Below are 24,028 nucleotides of genomic sequence, written 5' to 3'. Positions count from 1 at the left end.
GCTTCCCGAGTTTCAGCCGTCCCGCCGGGGCTGCGCTGTTCGCTCCCGGATCCCCCTGGCCCTCGGCCTCTCCGCGCCGGGGTGGGTCTCTCTGGAGCCGGCCGTGGGGAAGCGCTGTCCCCGGGTACGGGGGGCGCGGAGCGCGGTGCCCGCGGCAGGAGTGGGGAGCGCAGGGGCCGGGCCCGCGGGGCGGGGACTCGCCAGGGGGCGGGGCTTGGGCTGGCCCCGCCCCACGTGACGCTATAGCGGAAGCGGGCGCCGCACAAGTCAGCGCCGGTGCGGCCGCCGCCATGGAGTTCCCGGACCTGGGCGCGCACTGCTCCTGGCCCGCCTGCCAGCGCCTGGGTGAGCCCGGCGGGACGGGGCTGCCAGGCAGCCGCGGTACCGGGCGGCCGGGCTCTGCTCCCGCCCGGGCGCGGCAGCCGCGGGCCCGGGCCTGTGCGGCGCGGACCGGCCGGCGCGGCGGGGCGGGGGCCGGGCGCCCCCTTGGTGCGGCGGGAGGTGAAGGGCGGAGGGGCGCGGGGCGGCCGCGGTTTCTGGTGTGTCCTTCTGCCCGCGGGTGCCCCGCCGGGGCGGAGCCGGGTGCCGGTAGCCCGGGGCTGCTGCCGGCTGGCTCTGCCCGGCGGAGCAGCGAGACGGCGGCTCCTGGCCGGGGGCAGTGGGGCGGGGGCCGGGCATCGCCGCGGGGGCCGGCCCTGGGTGCCGCAGGCGGGCACGGCGGTGCCGAGGGGCCTCTCCGGGGTCCCGTCCTTCCCCCGGGGCACACGGCAGCGGTTTCCCCGGGCGGGTGAACCGCGGGGCGGGTGCGGCAGCATCGCTCGCCTCTGGCTTGCGGCCGGCAGCCCCCGGGGAGGTCGGTATGATGTAAGGATGCTGCTCCGGTGGCCCGGGAGGGTGCGTTTTGGGGAGGAGCCCGAGGTCTTTCTGAAGACGTAGCCATGGACCCACAGCCCCTTTTGTCCGTGCTGGGAGAAGAGAGGAGCGGCCGCGGCTTCGCGGTGGGTCAGGGCTGTGCTTTCGGGAAGCCAGGGAGGGCCCCAGGGTGCAGGCGGGCAGCGCTGACCTCTCAACACCCTCTGCATGTGGCGTCTCTCTGCTCCCAGACTTCCTCCCCCTGAAGTGCGATGCCTGCGAGCAGATCTTCTGCACCGACCACATTGCTTATGCCCAGCACGACTGCACCTCTGCCTACAAGAAGGTAAGAAGAGGTTTTCTGAGTAGGCGGGTCTAATCCAGCCTCACGCACAGAGCTGCTGGACATTCCCAGCCAGCGATCAGAATAATTTGTTGAGCCTGCGCCTGGGCATGTCGTCTTTTGTCACTCGGGCATATGCGCCAAGTCTGGGGGTTCCCCGAAAGCCTGGGTTTGTATCTCTGTGCTGCAAACTTCCAGCTTGCTCTCTGCCACTGAGTGAAGTGGTTTGGGTATCTGCTATCCCTCCTGTCTCCCCTTCCCAGAGTTTGTGCCTGTGCTTGGTCAGAAACAGCCTCTTTGGAGGATGCTGAGCAGGATCTCAAACCACGGGTGACACTGTGGAAGCTGTGACAGGCAGATCTTGAAAGGGGGAGAGATGGCTGCACAGCACTTGAGGTTGCCCAGCTATGTGCTCCCAGCCCCCTTTTCTTGTCTCTACAGGATGTGCAGGTCCCTGTATGTCCCCTCTGCAACACCCCAGTCCCCGTGAGGCGGGGGCAGATGCCCGATGTCGTGGTGGGTGAGCACATTGACCGTGACTGCAAGTCCGACCCTGCACAGCGCAAGCGCAAGGTAGGAACCCAGCACTCTCCACCTCAGTGCTGAGCTCTGTTGGGTCCCCGCTGAAGCCTGGGGTGGGATGAAAACAACACATGACCCAGCCCTGCCCGGTGCAGCTTCTGTTTGCACAGGCTGAGGGCAGGATGGGTTGGAGAGCTGTAGGTGTATGCATCTGTGGGGCTTTGTGGTATGAGTCCAGGGCTGAGGTAGCGATGGAGTGGGGCTGGGCAGCCACCTGGGATGTGAGGATGGGAAATGACATGCTGCCATTAGGAAAATGCAATCAGCAATTAACTGCCCCTTCTTGCCAGGAGGGAAGATTGCTGCAGGGAGCTGGCCCTGCAGGAATCCAGCCCAGCAGCAGCTGGAGGGCTCTGGGCTGTCTCTGCTGCCATGGTGGGGCAGGCAGGAGGCCCTGGGCGAGGCATTCTCTCTCCTGGTGTGTGTTCTGTGGTCATAGGGACTACTGTCTGTGAGGGCTGAAGCACTAGTGAATTACTAATGAACTATCTACAGAAAACTAGTATTTGGAGACAAACTCCAGAGCCCCACAGAAGTGGCACTGGGAGAGGATGTTGGTCAATGCTCAGGGCCTGGCATGGAGGGAAGGGACAGCCCCTGCCCTGCCAGGAATGTTCTTTTTCACCACTTCCACATTGTCTTTCAGATCTTCACCAACAAGTGTCTGAAGCCAGGCTGCAAGCAGAAGGAGATGATGAAGGTGATCTGCGACCAGTGCCACCAGAACTACTGCCTCAAGCACCGGCATCCCCTGGACCACAACTGCAGCGGGGCAGGACGTCCTCTCTCCAAGGCGGGGTGAGGGCCTGGGGACAGGAGGGCTGGCAGGGATGGGGCTGTGCTTGCCAGGTGGGTGACAGGGAAGAGGCCAAGCTCCTCCTGGCCCCTTGTCTGGGACTGCTACTGCATTCTCACACTCCCTGCCCTGTGTGCCAGGGAGTCCTCCAGCAGCATTAGGGTTACCCGTGATGGTAAAGCAATCACTCACAGGTGTCCTGTCTGTCCTAGGCACGCTGCGGTTGCGAGAGCGCAGGCATCTTCCTCTAAAGCAGTTACAGCATCAAGCAGTGGAGCTGCCCGGCCAGCAGGCAGCCCCTCTTCTCCAGCCTCTACCAGGTATGATGACAGCCTGACTCGTAATTCTGAGGTGGGCACAACCAGGTTCAGCTTGGCTGCCTGTGTGACACAGGAGCAACAGGTCCCTCCTTGTGGAGTGGCAAGGCTGCCTGCTCATACCAGGGCTCCCTGCCTTGACAATAACTCAGCTTCTCTCCTGTTCACAGAGGAGGCACAGCAGGTGTGTCACAGGCTCCCAGCACCTCCCCTCCAGTTGTCATGCTGCAGAACGGGCTGGTGAGTGGCCTGTCCTGGGCATTTGGGGTAGATTTGTGTGGTTCCTTTACACTGGAGAGCTACTGCTTTATAATGCATGCTCTGTAGGTGACTGTGGTGCTCCCCAGCTGGGCTTTCTCTGGCAAATGGGGTTCCTGAATGCTCAGTGGGGTGTTGGAGTTTGCTCTGGTGCCTGCAAATTGCAGCTCTCGGCTGTGCTTGGTGCTCAGCTTTCCCCAAAGGGACAAAGTGTGCTGACTGTTTTCCCTGGGTATTCTCTTTCTGTTCTGCAAGGCAAGGGCAGAGGAGGAGGCTGGAAGCTGCTTCCCATTGGTATTCTTAGCATGTTCCCTGCACTGGCAGGCAGGGCTGCACTCCCTGGGGCACCGGGAGAGAGCTGCAGATCTGTGCTGAGCCCAAGGCCTTCACCTTGGCCTTGGAGAGGAGAGGTGCACCCACCCTTGGCCAGGCAAGGCTGTGCCTGCTGTGCGTCCCTCAGGGCTGCCTCCTGCCACCTTAGCCAAGCTGGTGACAAGATGTTTTGTTTCAGAGTGAAGAAGAGGCACTGCAGCGAGCTCTGGAGATGTCCCTGGCAGAGTCAGCACCCAGCTTGGCACATCCACCCAGGTACTGTCTGGGGACACGTGGTGTCATGCCCCAAGCCTCCATGTGAGAGATGCCTGGGGCAGAGTCATGTGGCTCCGGGATGACATTCCTCTCAGCACGCGGCTCCAGATGATGCCTCTGTGTGGCTGACAGTGAAAAACAGGAAGAGTCCAGAGCCATCATGGACCTCTGTTCAGCGGGAAGCGCTCTGGGGTGCTGGGAGGGGGCAGCAACTGACAGCACAGAGTAGGGCAAACCATTGTCGGATCACTTGTCAGCTAATGAGCATGGCTAGAGCATGACAGGGGTGGAGTGGGAGTGTTCACAGAGGACACCTGGGAGCCTATGTCCTCCAGTTCATTGCCTGGCACTGCTAAAAGCAGCATCTTACAGCCTGGAGTTAACAAATTGTGCTTGGTCCGGGGTGCTGGCTGCTGGCCCGAGCTGGATCTTCTGGTCCCTCCCTAGCCCCTGTTCACCCTGTTCAGGGTGATCCTCAGTTGCTCCCTGTCCATAGTAGTCCTAGAGGGTGGCAGTGACAGGAGCAGGGCTCTGAGGGATGGACCCTGAGCCTGGGGAGGCCAATGCACATATTGCACCGCTGTCCCCAGCAGCACACAGGAGGAGGAGGATCTGGCCCTGGCCCAGGCGCTGTCAGCGAGTGAAGCCGAGTACCAGCAGTCGCAGCGGCAGGTGAGTGAGGCTGGCTCTAGGCTCTGTGCCCTCATGGGGTTGATCCCTGCCTGCCTGTGTCATGGTGGGGTCTTCCCTGGGTTCTCCTTCCTGTGGGCTCTGTCTAGGGTCGCTTTTCTCAGCAGGAAGGCAGCCTGGCCTGGGGCAGTGGTGGCATGACTGCTGAGCACACAGTGCAGAGGACTCGAGCAGTGGATATGCCCCCTTGAAGGACAGAGGAAGCTGCCCATCCTCTCTTGCTCACTGTGTGGTTTTTCCCCTTGCAGGCACACAGTTCAAAGCCATCAAACTGCAGCATGTCCTAGGCGGGCGAGGTAGAGTCTGCCAGCGGATGCGGGATCCCATTTGTGACCTGAGGAGCAGCTCTGGCCTCCCATGTGGACTCTGCGGGGTTCTGGCCTGGACACTGATGATAAGAGCCTCTCGCCAGGGACAACTGGTCTCCCTGGGGTCTGTAAGCGAGCCACCAGACACACACTGACACCTCCACCCTAGTACCTGCATAAAACTAGTGCAGCAAATTGCCGATGCTCCTGGGGAGGTGAAGACTCTGTGGGATGAGGCTGAGCATGGGCTGACCAAAGCAAGGAGCATGTAGCCACAGCTGCCACAGCTGTGTCCCACCACTCCTGGGACTGTGGGGTGAGGGCAGAGCTGGCCTGGAGGGGAAGTGCCACATGGGGACATCTGCCAGGATGCAGCTGTCTGCTGCAGTAGCAGGGGCTGGATTTTGCCCTTTGGGAAGGGCTGTGGCTGGGATGGTCTCTCGCACGGGCATGGCTCGGCTGAATGTATGACCTCCTGGCAGCGTGAAGGCAGCTGCTTCCCTGCTCTCGGTGCCTCCCCTGCTGTTTGCATGCACAACAGCATGTTGGGCCTTACTCCACTTGGCTGGGGCCCAGGACCCCTCTGAGAATGAATGGAGCTGCATTTCCTTTCTGGTTTAATTTAACAAGGGCCATTAACTGCAAAGTAACCTCGACAGTAACTTGACTGTGCCAGCGTTGCTCGCACGGGGGGACTGCACCTGGCTGCTCTCTGCTGCCTTAAACTATCCAATGGCCCTGGTTTAATGCTGCTGGAGCCGGAACACTTCCCTCCTCCCAGTTGTGCTGTGTGGGATCCCCTCCTGGGCAGCAGCACGGAACCCCTTCTTGCAAATGCAGCCCTGAGCCTGGAGCCAGCCCTTCCTTACTGCTAGTTGGAGGCAGGAGCTGACAGTGGGGTGGGGAGGAACACTGGCTGAGCTCTTCCAGGGGGGGCCTGCAGCCATGTGAGCAGTGCTGCTTTCCTACCTACTCTCTTGAGCTTCTCTGCCAGAACTGCTCCTGCCTGGGGAGCAGTGTATGGCCAGGGGGAGGTTCTGCTGGCAGTGCCTACCTGGGCAGAATGTGGGATCAGTCTGGGCTGAGGGAATGCTGAGCCTTGTCAGAGTGCTGCTTGGGACAAAATAAAAGCATAGCACACGGGGCAGGGGTGTTTTGGGGGAGTGGTCACTTAGGGGTGTGAGGGGAGGGTATATGGGGGTGAAGGGGGCACAGCTGTGCTGTATCTTCCTTCCTTTGCTGTTGGGAGTGCAGCCCCCTGCTATATTCAGCCCTTTGTGCAGGGATGGGGCAGGTGCTGACAGCCTGCTCTGCTCCTCACCTGCCTGAGCCCAGAGAGTTCAACCCTGTGGCAAAGCTGCTGGTACCTCTGCCTGCCCCTGCCTGCAGCACAGCCCCCCTGGCAGGGGTCCTGCAGGCACATACCGTGCCCAGAGCACACACACACACAGAGCTGGGAAGGACCTGTTTTAAGAAACTACACAACAGCAAAACAAACAGGTACAAACATAGTGGAGTGTCGAACACAGCCCCTGCAGCTCCTGGGGTGCACAGGGCCCTGGCCCGCAGCCCCAAAGGGCTCCCTGGTGGAGGGGGGGCCTGGGCCCCCAGTCAGTGTCACAGCAGAATCCCTGGCCATGCTCATGGCCCCTTCTTGCTGCTGGGGGGCTTCTCGGTGCGGTGCTCCTTGCTATGACCCTCGTCCCCTGCCTGCTGCTGCAGCCACATGCTGGCATACACACCACCCTTCTGCAGCAGCTCTTCATGCCTGCGGGGAGAGCAGAGGGGTTCACGGTCTCATTATGGCCCCAGAGCCAGGGAAGGGGTTCCATGGGCAGACAGCACCAAGCCCTCCCCTGTGCTCACCTGCCTCGCTCTGCAATGCGCCCATCCTTGAGCACCAGGATCTGGTCTGCACCCACCACAGTGGAGAGCCTGCAGGGAAAGGCAGGGTGTTATCCTGGCTTGGGGGAGGTTACACAGTGCAAGGAGCTGCAGTCACAGGGCTGTCACTCCTGAGCAGGAGGACAAGTCTGTGAGTCCCTCAGCACTTCCCAGATCAGCCCTTTTCCTCGTCCCTACCTATGTGCAACAACAACGGTGGTGCGGTGGGCGCAGACCTTGGCCAGGGAGGCCTGGATGTTCCTCTCGGTCTCTGTGTCAAGTGCAGATGTGGCCTGCAGAAGAGGCAGGGCATGGGGAAGGGATACGGGCAGCTGCTGGGGCAGGGGCTGCTGCAGAGCAGGGCTGGGGGTTGCTACCATTACCTCATCTAGCAGGATGATGCGGGGACCCTTCAGGATGGTGCGTGCGATGGCGACGCGCTGCTTCTCCCCCCCGCTCAGCTTCAGCCCACGCTCTCCCACCTGGGTGTTGTATCCTGCAGCAACAAGGGCAGGAACGTGCTGCACTGGTGCCCTCCGAGACAGGGATGGGGACCAGGGCTCTGCTGCTGGGACCACGCAGCCACCTGGCGCAGCCTCAGCTCATCCCTGCCCAGGGGCTGATTTAGCCCTGGAGAGACAGCAGGGAGAGGCAAAGTGAGGCGCAGGGTCGTGCAGTTGTCCCCATGGGGAATGTCACGCAAAGACATCTGTGAGGGCAGCTACAAGGTCATGGGGGACCCTGGGACAGCAAGGGAGGGCAAGGAGGGTACTGTGGGGGTCTCACCATCAGGGAAGGAAAGGATGCGGTCATGGATGTCAGCAGCCCGTGCTGCCTCCTGCACCTCCTGGTCGGTAGCCGGGATCCGTCCGTAGCGGATGTTGTTGGCGATGGTGTCGTTGAAGAGCACCGTGTCCTGGGGCACCACCCCGATGTGAGCGCGCAGCGACGCCTGCTTCACCTGGGGAGACAAGGGGAGGGGGCTCAGCCAGACCTCCCCCCTAAAATGCCCCCCAAACCAAATCCTACCCCTCAGCCATGAACCCAACACACTACTCATCCATAGGTTGTCTGCTCCAGGGTCCTCCCTGGACCACAGGCTCAGCTGCATCTCCATCCTGTGGTGCGGAGACCGCAGCCCTCCCCAGGGAGCCCTGGGCAGCCTCCAGCATTTCAGCCCATGGGTCCCACAGTCATCCCACTCATCCCACTCCCAGCACGTACATCAGCCACTGAAGGGACTGCGGGGGCTGTGTGCTCACCCCTGCCCCGGGGAGATGCCAATGCCCGCAGCCAGTGATGCTGTGAGGCCCAGAGGAGCCGGTGTCTGTCCCACCCTGGTCCTGGTAGCTCTCCCACCCTCACCTGGGAGATGTCCTGCCCGTCGATGCGGATACAGCCACCCCGCACGTCGTAGAAGCGGAAGAGCAGGCGGATGATGGTGCTCTTCCCCGAGCCCGAAGGTCCCACCTGCACACGAAGGTAAAGACACCAGACTCCTCGCTGCCAGGGGCTGGGCAGGGAAGGGCCAGCCCCGCCGTGGGTCTGTCCTTCCCACCCCTGTACTTCCAAGCCCCTCTTCCCCCAGCCCACCTTCCAGCAGTGAACCCACACCCAAGGTCCCACTCTCACCAGGGCCAGGGTCTGCCCAGGCATCACAGAGAAGGAGACGTCCTGCAGGATTTCTTTCCTGGGAGAGGGAGATGGAGAGGGGCTCAGGGCCACCTCCACCGCCCCACATCCCTGTGCCTGACCCATAGCTCAATTGGTGCAAGCCTGCACCTTCCACCCCATACCCATCCACATAGCTGAAGTGCACGTTCTCAAACTCGATCTGCCCGGCCACCAAGCGCAGGTCGCCAGCGTTCACAGCATCCTTCACCTGCCGGGGGGAGACATGGCCTCAGAGCCAGCCTGTCCCCAGGGCAGGACCATGGGGCCGTGCCAGGGAATGGGGCCTCAGAAGGCAACACCTACCTCTTGCTCCTCATTGAAGAGCTCGAACATGTTCTCCATGTCCACAAAGGAGTTCTGGATCATCCTGAGAGTGAAGATCACAGGGAAGTGTTTGGGGGAGCACATCCCAACCCAGGCACCCATGGGGAGGGGGACTCCACGCACCCTCGCAAGTCCCAGTGTTACCTGTAGTAAGTCCCAAACCAGTTGAGCGGCGTGTAGAGCTGGATGATGTAGGTGCCGAAGAGGACAAAGTCCCCCACCTGGAGGTGACAGGGGAGAGGTGTCTGTCACAGCCAGCCCCATGGCTCTGCCTGGAGCAGGGGCTGCCCAGGCTGGCACCAGCCGTACCTGCAGCTTGTTTTCGGTGACGAAGTAGGCGCAGAGGAGGGACCCCACCAGCAGCCCCAGGCCAATGACCAGGTTCTGAGTCTGGTTGAGGAGGCCCAGCGAGGCACTGACCTTCCACTCCGAGACCTGAAAGAGGCAGGGTCCTCCGGGACGCTGCAGCCTCCACACCAGATCCACGGCGAGCTCCATTCTCCCCGCAGGTGCCCGTGGGGCTCAGCTCCTTCCCCCTGACCTCCCACTGCTGCCGAACTCCCGGTACCTGGTATTTGATGATGGCGTCATTAAAGCGGTTCACCTCGTAACTCTCTGCGTTGTAGTACTTCACCTGCAGGATGCAGAGCCAGAGTCAGCACCCAGATCAGCCCCCTCAGCACCAGGCAGTACTCAGTGATCCCACCCACCGCCTACGGTACCGTCTCGAAATTGAGGAGCGAGTCCACAGCCCGGGACTTGGCCTCATTGTCCCGCGTGTTCATGTCGCGCCGGTATTTGGTCCTCCACTCAGTGATGAAGATGGTCAGAGCTGCGGGCAGAAGAGGATTGTGTTGGCAGGTGCCCACTTCCCCACAGCCCAGCATGGGACCCCTGCACCCCAACCCCTCACTCACTCAGGTAGAGGGTCATACACACAAAGATGATGAGGCCAAACCAGGCGCTGAAAACTGAGGTGAAGTAAACGATGCCAATGATGATGTCCGCAATGGTGGGGATGATGCTGAAGACGATGTAGCTGGGGAGCAGGAAGGGGGCTGGCACATCAGCCCGGCCTGGTGGGGCTGCCCAGCTGCCCCCCACCTGCCACGGGCACGCTCTGACCTGAGCAGGCTGTTGATGCTGCTGGTGCCCCGGTCCACGCTGCGCAGGACCTCTCCGGTGCGACGGCCCAGGTGCCAGCGCAGGGACAGCCCGTGCAGGTGGGCAAAGAGCTGCACCTGCACCTGCCGGTTGGTGAACTGCTGCACCCACACCCACAGGAACGTGCGCAGGTTGCTCACGAAGCCGGTGGAGCCTGCAGGGTGCCACAGGATGGTCAGCAGGGACTGGTGCCACTGGGGCATGCAGCCAGCTCAGAAAGCCCAGCTGGGAAAGAGGGATTTGGGATGGGCCCCCTGCATTGTCTCAAACCTGGCACCAGCCCTGGTTGCAGTTCCCAAGAGAGAGCAGTAGTGATGAGGCATAAGGGCATCCCTGAGCACGCCAGCCCCAGCATGATGTGCCCCACACAGTCTCTCCCCATCCTTCCCGGTGGTCCTTACCAGCACCTCCACCCTGTAGGAACTTCAGCCCCACGTAGATGCAGACAGTCCAGGCCAGGGTGTGCCACGGAACACCCTCTGTCAACTCGTTCACTGAGGAGAGGGTGGCAAAGGTCAGGGCAGAGGGGCAGGGAGCATTGCTGGGTGCTCCATAGGAAACAGTCCCAGCACCCAGCACTGGTCCCCAACCCCCTGGCCCCTGCTCCTGCCACCCCCCAACACTTGGCGAGGCCATGGGCAGCTTCACACACCAAGCTCTAGGCACCTCACCGATGTTCTTGTAGTAGATAGGGACGAAGACGTTGATGGCCCGCTCCAGCCCCATGAGCGCCATGCAGAACAGCACCAGCCCCTGCAGCAGGTGGTTGCCCCTCGGCCACATGTACGGCACCAGCAGCCGCAGCTTCCTCCGGAAATCCTTCCAGGTGGAGCTGGTCCTGCCAGCATTGGGCAGGAGCGGCTGGCAGGGAGCAGAGTGAGAGGTCACCGCCCTGGCACCCCAGCCCAGCTGGCAACAGCCCCAGGGAATACCCCACCAAAAAAACAGCCGGGTCCTCACTCCATCCTCCCAGCAGAGCTGCATCCTGCTGACAGTGGACAGGGAGCTTGAGCAGCCCTAAACCTCACTCCTCCCCAGTTTCCTGAAGATGCTGATATCAGGGCGGCTGTACCTCCATTTTGTCCCCAGCTCCTCCCTGGCCATGTCTCCAAACCGCTCTAGCCCCAGGACTCACCTGGCAGTTCTCCACATCCCGCTCCTCCTCATTGACCAGCAGCATGTAGGGCTTGTGTGGCAGCCCTGGGGCCTTCATGCCCAGGATGAAGAGCATGAGTGTGCAGATGTAGCGCAGCAGCCAGAAACCAAACTGCACCTGGACAGAAGGCAGGGGGTCAGCACCACAGCCAGCCCTCAGCACAGCCCAGACAGGCATGAGATGGGCATGAGCTGAGAGAGGCAAAGAGGAATGGGGTGCAGTGCAGCCAGGGGAAAGGGAACACCCCACACAGTTCAGCAGGACCCCCTGGCTGAGCACACCACCCTAGGCAGCACCCCGACCCTTTCCTTCCTCCCTGACGCATCCAGCTTTGTGCTCTCCAGCTTGGGGTGCCCCTACCCTGGGGGGAGCAGGGGGGTAAAGGGCAGTGGAGAGCAGCCAGACACCTCCTGCCTCTGCACCTGGGACTAGGCCAGGCAGAAGCAGGAGCTGAGCTAGATAGGGGCACGGACAGATGTGCAATAGCTGAGCTAGGGGCCCAGACATGCAGCAGATGCGTGGGTGCAATCTGTGAGTGTGCACACCCTGGGCATGGCAGGGCATGGTACGCACACCCCAACCCAGCACCACAATGCTGCAGACCCCCTCCTCGCGAAGTACCCTGTCCCGCTTCCCTGCCCACAGGCGTCCAGCCCACCTTCTGGTTGGTATCCTCCAGGCCCCACCACCAGAGTGGGCTCCTCCAGCACACCAGGGTCAGGTTCTCAGTGGCAAAGGCCAGCGCCCAGAAGAGAAGGAGGACGGTGCCATGGCCCCGTGTCCGGTCGTGTGCCAGCACCCGTGTATGCTCCAGCTGCAGAAGGGCAACGGCACAGCCCCAGCTGAGGGCCCAGAGGCAGGCGTGCAGCAACATGTACCCGTAGAGCCGTCCCGTTCCTGCTGCTTGCCACAGCAGCCCACCAAAGGGCTGCAGGGCCAGAAGCAGGGACAGCAGGACCTGGCCGCGGTAGAGGTGGGAGCGGGGGATGTACTTGGGCTCCATGGTGCGGCCGAACCGGACGTAGCAGGCGTACTGCAGGGCGCCCAGCAGCAGGCAGACGCTCAGCAGCATGGCTGGTACCAGTGTGAAGAAGAAGCAGGGCTGGAAGCCCTGCTGTACCCAGGCCTGGGCGATGGAGCTGTTACCCTCACAGTAGCCCCCAAGCACCGCCATCCTGGCAGGTCACTGGCTGCAGAGAGAAGAGGGGCTGGAGCAAGGCCTCAGGATGGGCTGCTGGGTAACGAGGGACTCACAGTGGGGCAGCACAGCCAAGCAGAGGGAAACACTCACTGGGACAGGCGCAACCACGGCTGGACACAAACACACAGGACATGCTGCATGAACAGCCACGCATGCAAGCAGGGCCAGCTTTGCATGGGGATGGACATGAGCATCACGCCAAGATCTGCTCGTGGGCCCTGGCAATGCCCTGGATGAGGGGGTAACACTGCCCTGGTCCCCTCCGTGCCAGCTGGGCCCTTGGGGATGCACTCGGACATGGGGGGCAGTGACAGCCACAGGGACCGGAAGGCAGCAGCGTGCTGGGACCAGTCTTGAACCGGGAGTGAGGGGAGCAATGGGGGCAACCCAGCGGCAGCGCGGTGTGGAGAGGTAATGCAGGAGGATGCACCAGGAAACAGCGGGCAACGCAGGGGAAATGCAGGGGAAATGCAAGGGCAAAGGCAGGGGACGCGCAGGGAACATGCGGGCGCGACGCGTCGGGGCACGCACGGGGAAACACAGGTGCAGGGCGAGGGACACCCAGGGGCGAGGCGGGGCCGTGCCGGGGCAATGCCCGGGCGCTGCCGGCGCCGCTCGACCTCAGGACAGGCGGCCCCGGCCCCGTTGCCCGCGCAGCCGCCGTGCCGGCCCCGCCGCCCCGCCCGGGCCCCGCCGCCCGCTCACCTGCCCTGGGCCCGCCGGCCCCAGTCCGCTCCGAGACCCCGCGCCGCCGCCAGCCGGGCCCCGGCGCCGCTCGGCTCCGCTCGGCTCCACCCCGCTCCGCCCCGCTCCCCGCCCCGCCGCCGGCACTGCCGTCTCCTGTGCGCCCTCCCCGGCGCCGGGGCTGCAGCCGCGTCCGCCCCGTCCCCTCCGCCCGCACCCTGGGGCTGCGTTCCCCCGGTGCTGCATTCCCCCGGTGCGTCCCTCCCCGGGGCCTCGGTGCCCAGCCCCAGGCTGCACGGACCTGCGCCGCTCCCCGCGGCACCCTGCCCCACAACCGCCTCCCTGCAGAGATGCAGCCAGGGTGGTGTCGGTGGTGCGGGATGACCTCTTGGGCCGGAGCCAACGGGGGTCCCCGAAGCCGAGGCGAGGCGCCCCGCTCCCGCTTATCGCCGCCGCCAGCCCAGCCCTGCGGTGCGCAGATAGCCCCCGCCCGGCCCGGCGAGGGCCTCGCCTGCCGCAGAGGTCAGGCAGGTCGGCCCGCTGCGCTCCGGGGATAAATATAGCCTCTGCCTCCCCCCCGCGGCCCCCGGCCGGGCGGGGCCGGGCTCCAGGGAGCTCCCAGCCCAGCCGCAGCAGCCGGCTGGCACCTCGCAGCCCTGCAGCCACCGCAGGCACCAGCTCGTCCACCTTACTCGGTACCCCGCGCTGTGGCCTGGTCCAGGTGCGCTGCACAATGCTGCAGGGCGAAGGGAGACTCGGAAGCAGGCGGGGATGATTCAGTCCATCTTTATTAGACGGCTATACAGCTGTACAGTGAGGGCATGGGGGTGCAACACTGCACTCCCCCAGGACCCCCACATCCGCACACCCCGGGAGATGAGGAGGAGCGGCTGGCCATGCACATGGGACACTGACGACACAAGCAAAACATACGGCAAGGACTCCTGCCTGCTCCTGCCAGCACAGGGTAAGGCCCAGACTTTCCACCCGGCCCCAGGGCACAGCCAGCCTTCAGCTGTCCAGCTTACAGATCAGCAACTCTGCTGGGAAGCCCAGGCACGTTGTCCCGCAGCCCTGGGGAGGCTCACCTCTGTGCAGGGCTGCCACCTGGGCTGAGGGGAAGCCACAGGAAAGCTTGGGCTCCTGGGAGATTTCCTTTTCATTTCCTTTCACCATGCCTCGACAGCCCCAAGGCAGAGCTGCTGCAGTGTTGCTGCTGCTGCTCCTCCATGGGAGGACCCCAGCAGCACCCAGGTCTGCGGAGCCCCTGCCCAGCTCAGTCCTGACCCCACCACTGAGGAGCTGATCCCCATCCCACGTTCTACTTTAGCATGCTCTGGCCTTTTACAGACCCCAGAGCAGTCAGAGCTCCAGCCCATCCTCCCCAGTTGCAGCAGGGAGCCCACCACTGCCAAAGAGTCTGCCCCAGCGTGAGCACCCCAGCCCTGCTCCTGCCCTGTGTACCTGGGTGGACACACCCCTGCAGCACTGGGAGCAGCTGGCTCGGCAGCACACACGCAGCCCAGGCTCAAAGGGCAGAGGGTGACAACGCTGGCAGGGGAAGAGAGGTGGCCCTGGCCTCCAGGGAGAGCAGAGGAGGCCTGTGGTGCTCACGGGGGGGCACAGCAAAAGCAAGCAGCCCCTGCCAGAGGCAAGGGAAAGGAGGGGAAAGCAAAGCCTAGGAGGCGTTAGCCAGGATGCAGATCCTCACAAGCTGCCACTGGAAAAGAAGAGAGGGAAACCAGAACGATGGTGGGAAGGTCCTGTCTGAGGCCACACTGCACAGCTGGCATCCCAATCCCACACCACCACCCCAAAGCTGGGCTGGGGTTTGCCCCTCCCTTCTGGGTTCAAGGCACCCCTCCTTGCCCCACCAGGCATGAGCTAGCTGCCTGGTACATGGTCTCCACAGCAGCCAAAGTCATGTTGCAAGCAAAAGGATGGTTTCAGGAAAAAAGGAGGAGCTGGGAGCCCCCATCTTGGATGCAAGACACACTGAAGTATTTGCTTGGGCAAGAGGAAAGGCCCGATCCCAGAGAAATGACCGCATCTGGAGGACACACCTGCTTCTGTGGTGCAAAGACCTTTATCATGCCTGGGGGAAGGGAACCAACAAACAGAACACAAGATCTTCAGGGCGGGCTCCAAGGGGGCTGCAAGCACTCCCGGGAGACACCGCGCTGCCCCAGCCGAGGGTCCCTTTGGCACTGCAGGAGGGCCCACTAGCAGCCTGCACCCCACCAGTGCTGCACAGCAGGGGAATGCTGCCCCAGCCTAGAGGTACAGCACAGAGGCTGCCAGCTGGGAGGCACGTCAGGGACCCAGGACGTTCACTCCACTGACCCTTCCTTGCGTGCAGGGGACAGGCCAACTGTCATGAATCAGGGAAGAGCTGCAGCATCCCTGGATCCTGGCCAGAGCTGCTCCCACCAGCTCCAGACCCCACCCCTACCTGGGAAAGCAGCCAGGGCCCCTCCCTCTGCAGGGTGCTGGGGCAGAGGGGTGACTGACTGCCCCTCTGCTGTCCTGCTCTGGGCTGAGGGGCACAACATTGGTCCTCTGCGGGAGGGCGAAACGGTCCTGGGCACCTCCTCAGGGCTGCAGGCAGGACAGGTGGGGTGCCACAGGCTGAGCTAGACCCCACTCAACAGCTCCTGCCTTCATTTTGGAGGCAGGTCCCAGCTCCAGGCAGACATCTGGACCTGGCACCATCTCACATCCCTTCAAATAGCAGCTGCCACCACCATCTCCAAGCCAGTCCGCAGCTCCTCACTGCTAGTGCTGTCATGTCAGCTTTTGCAGGCTCTGCAGCAATCCTCCGACATGGACGACACAGATGTGAACACAGACACATGTATGTACTCACACACGCATTCACCCCACAAGAGTCAGAGTGGTGTTGACTTGACACACGGCTGGACACGTGGTGCCACTGCAAAGCCGCCAGCCTGGCAGTTTTGTCTCTTCGGCAATTGATGGCAACAAAACAGAGCCTGGGACTATCCTGTCCACTCAGGATGAGATGCCACATGCTGCTGCCCAGGCAACTCCCAGTCTGCAACCCCCATGAGATCCCCAGTCTACAAGGCTATACCTGCAAAACAGAGAGGGGATGGAGCACCTGTCACGACCATCCTAAGTACACGCTTCCCCTCTCAGCCACAGCCTCACCCCTACCTTGTGGATCTGTGGTGGAAGCTCATCCTCTGAGCTCTCCTCTGGCACAGGCTCTGGGTGTCTCGCTGACTGCCCGTCCTCAGCCCAGCCTCCCAGAGGGAGGCGGGAGAAGTGTGATGGGGCTCTGTGTACTGTGCCTGGGTCTGCAGGAGACGCAAGGAGGAAGATTAGCTACCGGAGGGACTGCCACTCTTCAGGGGCAGGCAAGCTGCTTGTGCCAGTCCATACAAGGCATCAGATATGGGGCTTTGACCTGGAGCTCAGACCTCTGCCCTGGCTCCCGTACCTGTGATGCCACCATATCGCCGCTGGAAGCCGGTCTGCAGCGTGGCCGTCTCCTCGGCAGGCTGCCGCGGCGAGGAGAAGGGGTAGCTGGCAGAGCGAGGGATGGGGACGGGGGCACCCCGCTGGGCGTCCAGCTCCTCGTGGGCACTCTCCCCACTCTCGTCACTCTCACGTCGGTGCCAAGTGTGCCGCTCAGGCTCCAGCTGGGCATGCTGCTTGTGCAACTGCAGGCCAAAATATGAGTGAGTCAGCTGTGTGGGAGAGCCTGGATGCCCGAACACACCCTCTTGCCAGCACTGTACACACACTGGTTTCAGCTCTCACACTGGTATCCCAGCCGCTCCAGACAGGGCACCCCAGTCCTGCCTGCCCTGGCCCCACAACCCTCTGGCTGGCCCAGATCCAGACTGCTCACCTCGTGCATGTAGAGCGCATGGAGACTCATCTCAGTGGAGGCATACTCCGACAGGATCATGCTCTGCAGCTGACCCTCCCAGGCGCTGCTCCCTGAGCTCACGGTCCTTGCATCAGCACTGCCATGGGACACACAAGTGGCGTTTGCTGTCCGGGTGCCCCCCTGCACCACCCAGCCCCTCTCTACTCTAATGTCAGGCGTGCAGAGACCCGCTCCTGGCCGGGTAGGAACAGGCTCTCTGTAGAATCTCCCCAGATCAGCCCTTCTATGGCACTGCCTCTTCCCTACCAGGGTTTCTCACCACTGTGGTACCTACAGGGGAATACCAGGACCCCAACACTGTCCTTTGGAGCCAGCCTAAGCACTTGGGTCTAACTCTGCTTGTGAATATGTCCTTTGCTGTCCCAGGCTGCAGAGACAAATGCCACCATACACCTAGGACAATAGGATGGCCATTGGGCAAAGGGTAAAGGAATCTGCGAGGTGTCTGACCACCCCTCTCCAGCCTACAGCTTACCCGGAGGCTGTCATGGCACTGGCACCACGAGGCTGGGCTCCCTCTCCATCCCTTCCCGCCGCCTGGAAGCCACTGGGAGGCTGCTGGGCAGACTGGAGTGGGGAGAAGGAACGCAGGGCTGAGGCCACTTCGGAGAGATGGCGGGAGGCCTGTCCATCCCGGCCCATGTGGAAGCCCAGTGCCGAGGAGCCCGCTATCACATTGGCAATCAGGCTGTGAGGCTGCAGAGTTAAAGGGAGAGAATCACTGCCCTGTGCAGACTCGGAGACCTGATCCCCACCAGTGACACAGAACTGAGGCACCTCAGCTCTCTCAGCCCCTCTCCCACCTCACAGGACCCCAGGACAGCCTGCTGCCTTCTCTAGAAACCCAGAAGCATCCCCAGATACAGCCCAGGCAAGGGCAAAACTGCTCAGAGGGCCTGATTATCAGTTTGCCAGCACCCAGCAAGCACCCCAAGAACATCCCGCATCCCTCCTAGCCTGGGCACCTCTGACTCCGACTGCAGGGACTGGATGGAGCTGAAGAGGGCGTTTTCAGGGAGCACAGCCTGCTGAGCCAGCGCTATGCTGCTGTCCCGGTGCACCCGCTCCTTCAGATAGCCGATAAAGGCCGTGCTCTCGCGGGGCGGCTGCCACTTGGGGTTGGTGATGGCAAAGTGCATGAGGGACAGCTCCGTCTTGCCGTCCTCGGCCTGCTGGTAAATGGAGGCTTCCGTCTTTCCCGCTGACATCCACTGCAGAGCACAGACAGGTAATGAGGGACAGGATCTGCTTTACACACCCACCAGGCCTTGGCAACCTGCAGTCAGTCAGGCAAAGCACATAACACCCAGCGCAAGCTAGGCCACGGCTCCAGCAGGCACTACACCAAAAGCCCCATGATAGTGCAGCCCTCGCAGCCTGGGGAGGAACCAGCAAGCACAGTATCTTCCACTTCCACCCCAGAACATACATCGCTGCAAGGGAATCAGAGAGACAGGGACTAGTCACAAAATACAGAGCTGAAAGCTTGCAGGAGGAGCAACTACAGCCAACAAATGACTGTTCTTAAAAGCTTCCTGCTACAGTGAATCCATCCCCTCCCTAGTTCATGCCCTTCTCAGTAGGGAGTCTTTCCTGACACGTAACATAAATTCTCAGGCACAGGGAACAGATGGATCACCTTTCCCTCCACACTACATTTTACATAATAGAAAAAGCTTCTCATCTCCCAGAGGCAGCTTCTCTCCTGGGCACAAGCAGCCCAGCTTCTTTAGGTCAGATCTCAGTGGTCATACTTTCTAAATGTCCAAATATCCCTGTTCCTCTCTCCTGAGGACAAAGAACTCTTGGTTGTGAAGACAGGCAAGGATATCAAATAAAAGAAATCACAAAGCCTGGTTCACAAAATATCAGGTTAATAATCACGGCTGGGCCACAAAAGCCTCCTGGGGCCGGTGACCTGCACTGGCAGCCCCGGACACCCAAGAGAGAGGCAGGTGGCTGGGCTGGGCTGTGGGCTGCCAGGAGTGGTGAGTTATGTCCTCTCATGGATCTGAAGGACCAGACACGCTGGTGGGGAGCCCAGGCTGCTCTTCTGCCACCCAGGGGACCTACCGCTGGATGGCCGTGCTGGCGCACATCCATCTGGGCAAAGGAGCAGGTGTCACCCACACCCACTACCTCCACGGTGAAGTTGCGGAAGAAGTCAACGATGTCTAAGGACTTGGGCCGCAGGCAGACGATGAGGATCAGGGGGGTTATGATGGGACTCAGGAGCTCCTCCAGGATGAAGACCTGAGCACAGAGATGATGGGCTCAGCACGAGCTTGAGGGTATCAAGAAACCCGCCAGCCTAAAGCCAGCCCTCAGCTCCAGCCCTCCATTTTTGGGGGCAGGGTGTCACTGAGAGAGCAGCCTTGTTCCTCGGCTTTCTCACAGCTTCTCGCTCCTGCAGGGATGGGGGCGAGTCCCCATCCCAGCCCCTTACAAGCCAAACTCACCGCTTTGTACTGGAAGAGCTGGGCAAACTCGTCCCTGGTCTCATAACGGTGGGCATTGCCCTGCCAGTGGTCAGGCATGTAGTGGATGTGCGCCAGGATGACTCGCAGCAGCTGCTCTGGGCAAAACACCAGGTGCTGGTCAGGAATGAAAGACCTGTAGGACAGGACAGGGAAACATCACAGCATCACATCTCAGTTCCTGGGAGATCTCATCCAGGGAGGCAGGGGTGACTGGCCCGTATCACAGCTCCGCCTGTAGCCTTCATACCCAACCCAAATCATCTTGCCAGTCCAGCCCTGGGTGTTGCTGTACAGCTCTAGCAACAGTCCTCATATCATACAACCACTGCACCCAAGATCACTGCTACCCCTCTCTCCTGTCTGCCCCTGACTCCCCAGACATGCCCTTCGCTCGGGCAGATTCACGTCCACTTGCAACCAAAGAGCACGTTTGCATGGATGGTTGTCAGCCCCACTGCTCCCCACAACGCTGGCGGAGCAGAGGTGCAGCACAGACCCACCTCACCTGCACACCGTGATGCCCACCCCGAGCAGGGTGACTGTGGTCAGGACGTGCTCGACTGCCAGCACGTCCTCATCATAGATGGTGAGAGCGATGAGCACAGCCAGGATGGAGCCAGCAAAAAAGGCCACGTTCTTGGCCACGATGGTGAGGAGGGGGGAGATAAAGCAGTTCATGTACTTGGAAGCTGGCTTGTAGCCCTTGCTGAGGCGTGAGTGCAGTTCATGGTCCAGCTCGTTGAAGTGACGGAGGTAACAGCGGCCATAGAGAGACCAGCAGCGGGCACCCAGGCTGCCCGGCTCCCGCTTCAGGATCTCCGTGTAGCTGAAGAAGGCATAGAGGATCTGCCAGATGAGGATGAGGGGGCAGAGGAGGAAGTTAGCAATGCCAATCCAAAGGATGCGAGTGCTGAGCTTCTCAGCCAGCTCCAGGCGGTTCCCAGCCCGCTTGTACTCGGCCTTCAGGCTCCACTCATTCTCAAAGAGGGAGCCAGGCCCCCAGAAGAAGATGAGCTCAAAGTTGTACTTGAGTCCACGTGTGTAGAAGACGGTGTCTCCCAGGAGGGGCAGGCGGAAGCGGATGGGCAGCAGCGACTTGTTCACCATAGCCACCATGTAGTTCTTGAAGCGGAGGATGCGGTGGTAGATGTCCAGCTCCGTCAGCTCTTTCTTGTGGATGCAGATCTGATGCTCTTTCTGGATCTGCACAATGCGGGCCTGCACCTCCTGCCAGGTGTAGTATGGCAGGGTGGACTGGAAGGTGACAAGCGGCAAAGTTAGGGGCAGAACGTGTCCAGGGATGGGGGCCGGGCTGAGCCCACCCAAACAGCGGGACCCTGCGCAACACGAGGCACCTCCCTGCAGTGAGCAAACCCCACACCTTTCCTGGTTCCCTCTGCTCTGAGGTTAGCACAGGTGACAGTTTCCCAGGCACTCACACACCAGCTGCCTTGGAGGCAGGAACACAGCTCCATGGGTCCTCCCAGAGCTGCCATTCGGAGTCAGCAGGGAGACATAAACAGGGGAGGGGACTTCAGCAGTGTCCCAGAGGGAGCCTGTAGGGAAGCTGGAGACAAACCAAGCCTCTTGGCTCACCCCACCTTTCTCAAGACACAGTCTCTCCTCAAAGAATGCGCACACACCTTTTGATGTTTTCCATCAGAGCAAGAACTCTGGACTAGGATATATGTGCAAGCCTCAAAGCCCACCCTTGATACACCGATCACCAGTGTGATCTTCACCAAATAGCTCCATGCCCCAGCTTCCCTCCCAGTAAACAAGGAAGATGACATTGTCCACAACCCAGGGAGGTACAAGGATATCCTTGCTTATGCCTTCTCTGTTGTAAGGCATCATAGAAAAGGCCATCACAGAAAAATACACATATTGGGTGGCAGATGGCAGAGGCGTGTGCCAACAGGGAGAGAGGCAGGCTAGGCAGGGAGAGGTTAACACGAAATAAGTTGGCTGTGGGAGAAGAGGCTGAAAGGAGACCTGTGTGGTTGTGGAGCAGAGGGAAGAGCGCTCAGTCCAAGTCTCTTGGAGAGGAGTAAAGGTGAGCTGCTCCTCACCACCCAGCAAATGCCACCCGCATCCCTTAGCAGCCCCGCAGCAAGCCCTTGGCCCAGCTACTTACCATGGGGATTTTGAGAGCATTGATGTAGAAAGAGTGAATCTCCCAGTAGCAGCAAACATTGTAGATAAATTTCACAAGTCGGTGGATCCAGAAAACCCCAGCTATCACCAGGATACAGATGAGGAAGCTGTTTGCCTGGATTCTGCAAGCAAGAAGAGGCAAGTAGTAGGAGACAGGCCTGGGCAGGCACCCTGATCACCCAAAAAAGCAAGAGCAGTGGTTAACGTGCCCTCCACTGCCCCTACCTTGCACTGCAGACATTTGGAGGCAGGAAGGCATCTGGCAGAGTCACCTTAATGGGCTCACTGGGATGCTGGCTGTGATTTACAGCTTTGTTGGCAAAAAGGATGTCATAATCAACACAGCTGATAAGAAAGGTGGTGAACGCCACCACAAAGATGAACTGCCTGTGAAAAAAAGGTAGCAGGCTTGAAGGAATCGCCCTTCTGACCCCCAAAACGTGAAGCGGGCAGGGTCGCATCATGGAGATGCATTCCCGCAGTCACGGTGGCAGGAAAGCTCAGGGGCACCAGTTCCTCGAAGTGGCATGCAGGTCCGGGACATGGAAAACACTAACGAGGGGGAGACAGGACAGCTACAAAGGGAACCCTCCCGCCCACTCAGCTGCAGGAGCTCGGCGGATTCCTGTGGCTGTTCCCCAGCAGCTGTCACAGCCACAAGGGAGGGAGAACCTGCACTTACATGAGCTCAAAGATCTCTCCGATAAGCATGCAGGTGAAGCCATTCTTCTGATGCAGGTTATAGATGTGAAAGCTACAGTCAAGGAGAACGGTCTGCAGACTCCTTCCCTCTGGCAAAGGATGGAGCAGCTCCTGTCCTGCTGGCATCTGCAGCTCCCCAGCCAAGTCTCCCTCCACCACCAAAAGAAACCCCCTCCCATCCCTCCCGGGCTTATCAGCAAGTGGTTCTCCACTGCAGGGAAACACACTCTGCCCAGGTAAAGCACAACTGGGATAAGAGGACTTGGCTCCATCCAAGATCCTTTCTTCCCCCACCCAACACCCAGAGGGGGTTCTGTCCCAGCACAGAGCAGAAGCTCAGCCTGTCCTCAGGCCACACAAGGGTGGGCAGGGCAGGATAGCACAGAGACAGGCAAAAATGCACTTAATACTCCCAGCACCTGTGACTGGTACCCCCTACTCCCAACCCCTGGCACTGTGGTTGGCATAACTGCTGCCATTTTATAAGGCAAACAGCCATTCTCCGTGACCAAGTGTCTCACGTATTAGTTCAGTTTCCCCTTGTTATCAGAGCCTGAAGGCCCTGTGAACTACGTAGACAAATCAACCAGATTTCTTCTTCTCCTTCCTGCCAGCCTCAAGATTCCTGGGCAGCAGGCTGATCACTCCCTTCCCTACTGGCCTTGAAAGTCCCAGGCACCCGGCCAGCCCCGGTGTTGTTGATGACCCTACCACAGAACAGGGAAGTGTAACAGCACACAGCGTACTGTCCATAAAATCAGGGAGTTACAAGTCCTAAGTGGGAAATTTGGACCAGAACCACTGCTGGACAGTGAGACCCGGGGCCCCTCAGTAGCCAGGGATGCCTCCATTGTCATCTCCTTTCTCCAAGGACTGAATGAGCAACTCGTATTCTTTTATATGATTTTCAAGTCTATATTATGATTGTTATACTGATACAACAAACCACGTCTTAAGATATGACCCAATCTGCAGAGGGTCTGAATGATTAGAAACCATACGCTAAGTGGTGCTGTAAAATTCTGTACCATGCTACTTACAAATGTGTACTATGCTGACTCTGCTTACAGAAAACCCTGTGCTACTTTGATCACAAACACTAATAATAAAACCATATTTAAAAAATAAAGCTTTAATTGTAACTGCAACTTAGTACTGTCATCACTGCCAAGGATCCCTAAAAGAACCCGTGTGTGCCCTCAGTGTCGGGTGACAGCACCCCACAGACAGGGGGTTCTGCCACCCCCAGCCCCTCCGGAGCCATGTGGTGCCCCCCGGGAAGGGGCAGATGCTGCCCCAGCTCCGAGTTACACCGAACCAGGTGTTTCCACCAGCACTGAGCGCCCAGGAGGCGGGGGTGTGGGGGCGTCCCACCTGCACCCCGTCCTGCAAAAGGATATGCGAGAGAAGAAGAGGTCCAGGTTCTCGATGTGATGCCAGGGAGCTGAAGGAAGAGAACCCCGGGGTGAGGGGCCCCTGGCACACCCGGCCTGGCGGCGGGTGGCGCACGACCCGCCCCTTGCCCCCACCCCCGAGACCCCCGGAGCCCCAAACCGGCCCCACCGCCCCCACCCCCGGCTCCTCTCGGTCCCTGGCTGCTCCCCCATCCCCAGCCGCCCGGACCAGCCCGGCTCCGCCCCCCGCAGCCCGGACACCGCCGGTGCCCAAGGCCCACCCCGCTCCCCGGGCCCCCGCAGGCTCCAGCCGCCGGCGGCCAGGCCCCAACCCCCGGTGCCCATGCCGGTGCCGCCGCTCACACTTGGCGCCCTCGGGGACGTGGACGAGCAGGTCGCCGCCGCCGGGAGGGGACTCGGTGGAAGAGCTCTCCAGGCGCTGGTACTGCGTCTCGAAGTGGGCCATAGCGGGGCCCCCGCCGCCACCGGCCCCGGCCCGGCCCGGCCCGCTCGGCCCCCGCCCCGCGACTGGCGGCAGAGGCGCCCAATGGCAGC

General features: G+C 61.0%; 3 protein-coding genes across 5 annotated transcripts; 1 reads left to right on the top strand and 2 right to left on the bottom strand.

Moving 5' to 3' along the window:
* The first annotated feature begins 218 nt into the window (after positions 1 to 218).
* Positions 219 to 5,872, top strand: ZFAND2B (zinc finger AN1-type containing 2B). 2 transcript variants are annotated; one of them, XM_065637752.1, is made up of 9 exons: positions 219 to 345; positions 1,104 to 1,198; positions 1,637 to 1,768; positions 2,424 to 2,575; positions 2,786 to 2,893; positions 3,061 to 3,130; positions 3,660 to 3,736; positions 4,330 to 4,408; positions 4,675 to 5,872. In XM_065637752.1, the coding sequence occupies exons 1-9, from the start codon at positions 291 to 293 to the stop codon at positions 4,711 to 4,713; spliced, it is 807 nt and encodes a 268-aa protein (XP_065493824.1). In that variant the 5' UTR covers positions 219 to 290; the 3' UTR covers positions 4,714 to 5,872. The 2 variants fall into 2 exon arrangements, with proteins under 2 accessions (XP_065493824.1, XP_065493823.1); XM_065637751.1 differs by having other exon boundaries at positions 4,327 to 4,408.
* Positions 5,873 to 6,193: 321 nt separating this feature from the next.
* On the bottom strand, positions 6,194 to 13,354 carry ABCB6 (ATP binding cassette subfamily B member 6 (LAN blood group)). Of its 2 annotated transcripts, none has more exons than XM_065638220.1 (20): positions 13,123 to 13,354; positions 11,595 to 12,126; positions 10,916 to 11,053; positions 10,452 to 10,641; positions 10,182 to 10,274; positions 9,742 to 9,934; positions 9,534 to 9,655; positions 9,339 to 9,448; positions 9,185 to 9,250; positions 8,926 to 9,051; positions 8,761 to 8,837; positions 8,596 to 8,659; positions 8,415 to 8,500; positions 8,251 to 8,308; positions 7,984 to 8,088; positions 7,405 to 7,579; positions 7,002 to 7,114; positions 6,817 to 6,911; positions 6,601 to 6,669; positions 6,194 to 6,502 (listed from the first exon to the last, which is right to left on the bottom strand). In XM_065638220.1, the coding sequence occupies exons 2-20, from the start codon at positions 12,108 to 12,110 to the stop codon at positions 6,376 to 6,378; spliced, it is 2,523 nt and encodes an 840-aa protein (XP_065494292.1). In that variant the 5' UTR covers positions 12,111 to 12,126; positions 13,123 to 13,354; the 3' UTR covers positions 6,194 to 6,375. The 2 variants fall into 2 exon arrangements, with proteins under 2 accessions (XP_065494292.1, XP_065494293.1); XM_065638221.1 differs by lacking the exon at positions 13,123 to 13,354 and adding an exon at positions 12,843 to 12,933.
* Positions 13,355 to 13,601: 247 nt separating this feature from the next.
* ATG9A (autophagy related 9A) lies at positions 13,602 to 23,986 on the bottom strand. Its single transcript, XM_065637900.1, has 14 exons — positions 23,837 to 23,986; positions 23,481 to 23,523; positions 22,060 to 22,125; positions 21,603 to 21,764; positions 21,358 to 21,499; positions 19,726 to 20,474; positions 19,200 to 19,353; positions 18,814 to 18,993; positions 17,706 to 17,951; positions 17,216 to 17,436; positions 16,699 to 16,816; positions 16,285 to 16,507; positions 15,999 to 16,141; positions 13,602 to 15,915 (listed from the first exon to the last, which is right to left on the bottom strand). The coding sequence occupies exons 1-14, from the start codon at positions 23,937 to 23,939 to the stop codon at positions 15,910 to 15,912; spliced, it is 2,556 nt and encodes an 851-aa protein (XP_065493972.1). The 5' UTR covers positions 23,940 to 23,986; the 3' UTR covers positions 13,602 to 15,909.
* Positions 23,987 to 24,028: the final 42 nt, after the last annotated feature.

This window comes from Caloenas nicobarica, chromosome 6, assembly GCF_036013445.1.
Source record: "Caloenas nicobarica isolate bCalNic1 chromosome 6, bCalNic1.hap1, whole genome shotgun sequence".
Lineage (NCBI taxonomy): Eukaryota > Metazoa > Chordata > Aves > Columbiformes > Columbidae > Caloenas > Caloenas nicobarica.
This window is presented reverse-complemented; position numbering and strand designations above follow the sequence as displayed.

Coding starts and splice junctions, on each gene's coding strand:
- ZFAND2B (XM_065637751.1), top strand. CDS start 291: ATGGAGTTCCCGGACCTGGGCGCGCACTGCTCCTGGCCCGCCTGCCAG. Junction 346..1,103: donor GCCCGCCTGCCAGCGCCTGG/GTGAGCCCGGCG, acceptor CTCTGCTCCCAG/ACTTCCTCCCCCTGAAGTGC. Junction 1,199..1,636: donor GCACCTCTGCCTACAAGAAG/GTAAGAAGAGGT, acceptor TTGTCTCTACAG/GATGTGCAGGTCCCTGTATG.
- ATG9A (XM_065637900.1), bottom strand. CDS start 23,939: ATGGCCCACTTCGAGACGCAGTACCAGCGCCTGGAGAGCTCTTCCACC. Junction 20,475..21,357: donor ATGCTCTCAAAATCCCCATG/GTAAGTAGCTGG, acceptor GTCACCTTCCAG/TCCACCCTGCCATACTACAC. Junction 17,437..17,705: donor CCCTGCAGTCGGAGTCAGAG/GTGCCCAGGCTA, acceptor TTAACTCTGCAG/CCTCACAGCCTGATTGCCAA.
- ABCB6 (XM_065638220.1), bottom strand. CDS start 12,110: ATGGCGGTGCTTGGGGGCTACTGTGAGGGTAACAGCTCCATCGCCCAG. Junction 9,656..9,741: donor AGCATCAACAGCCTGCTCAG/GTCAGAGCGTGC, acceptor CCTGCTCCCCAG/CTACATCGTCTTCAGCATCA. Junction 9,251..9,338: donor CGCTCCTCAATTTCGAGACG/GTACCGTAGGCG, acceptor TGCATCCTGCAG/GTGAAGTACTACAACGCAGA.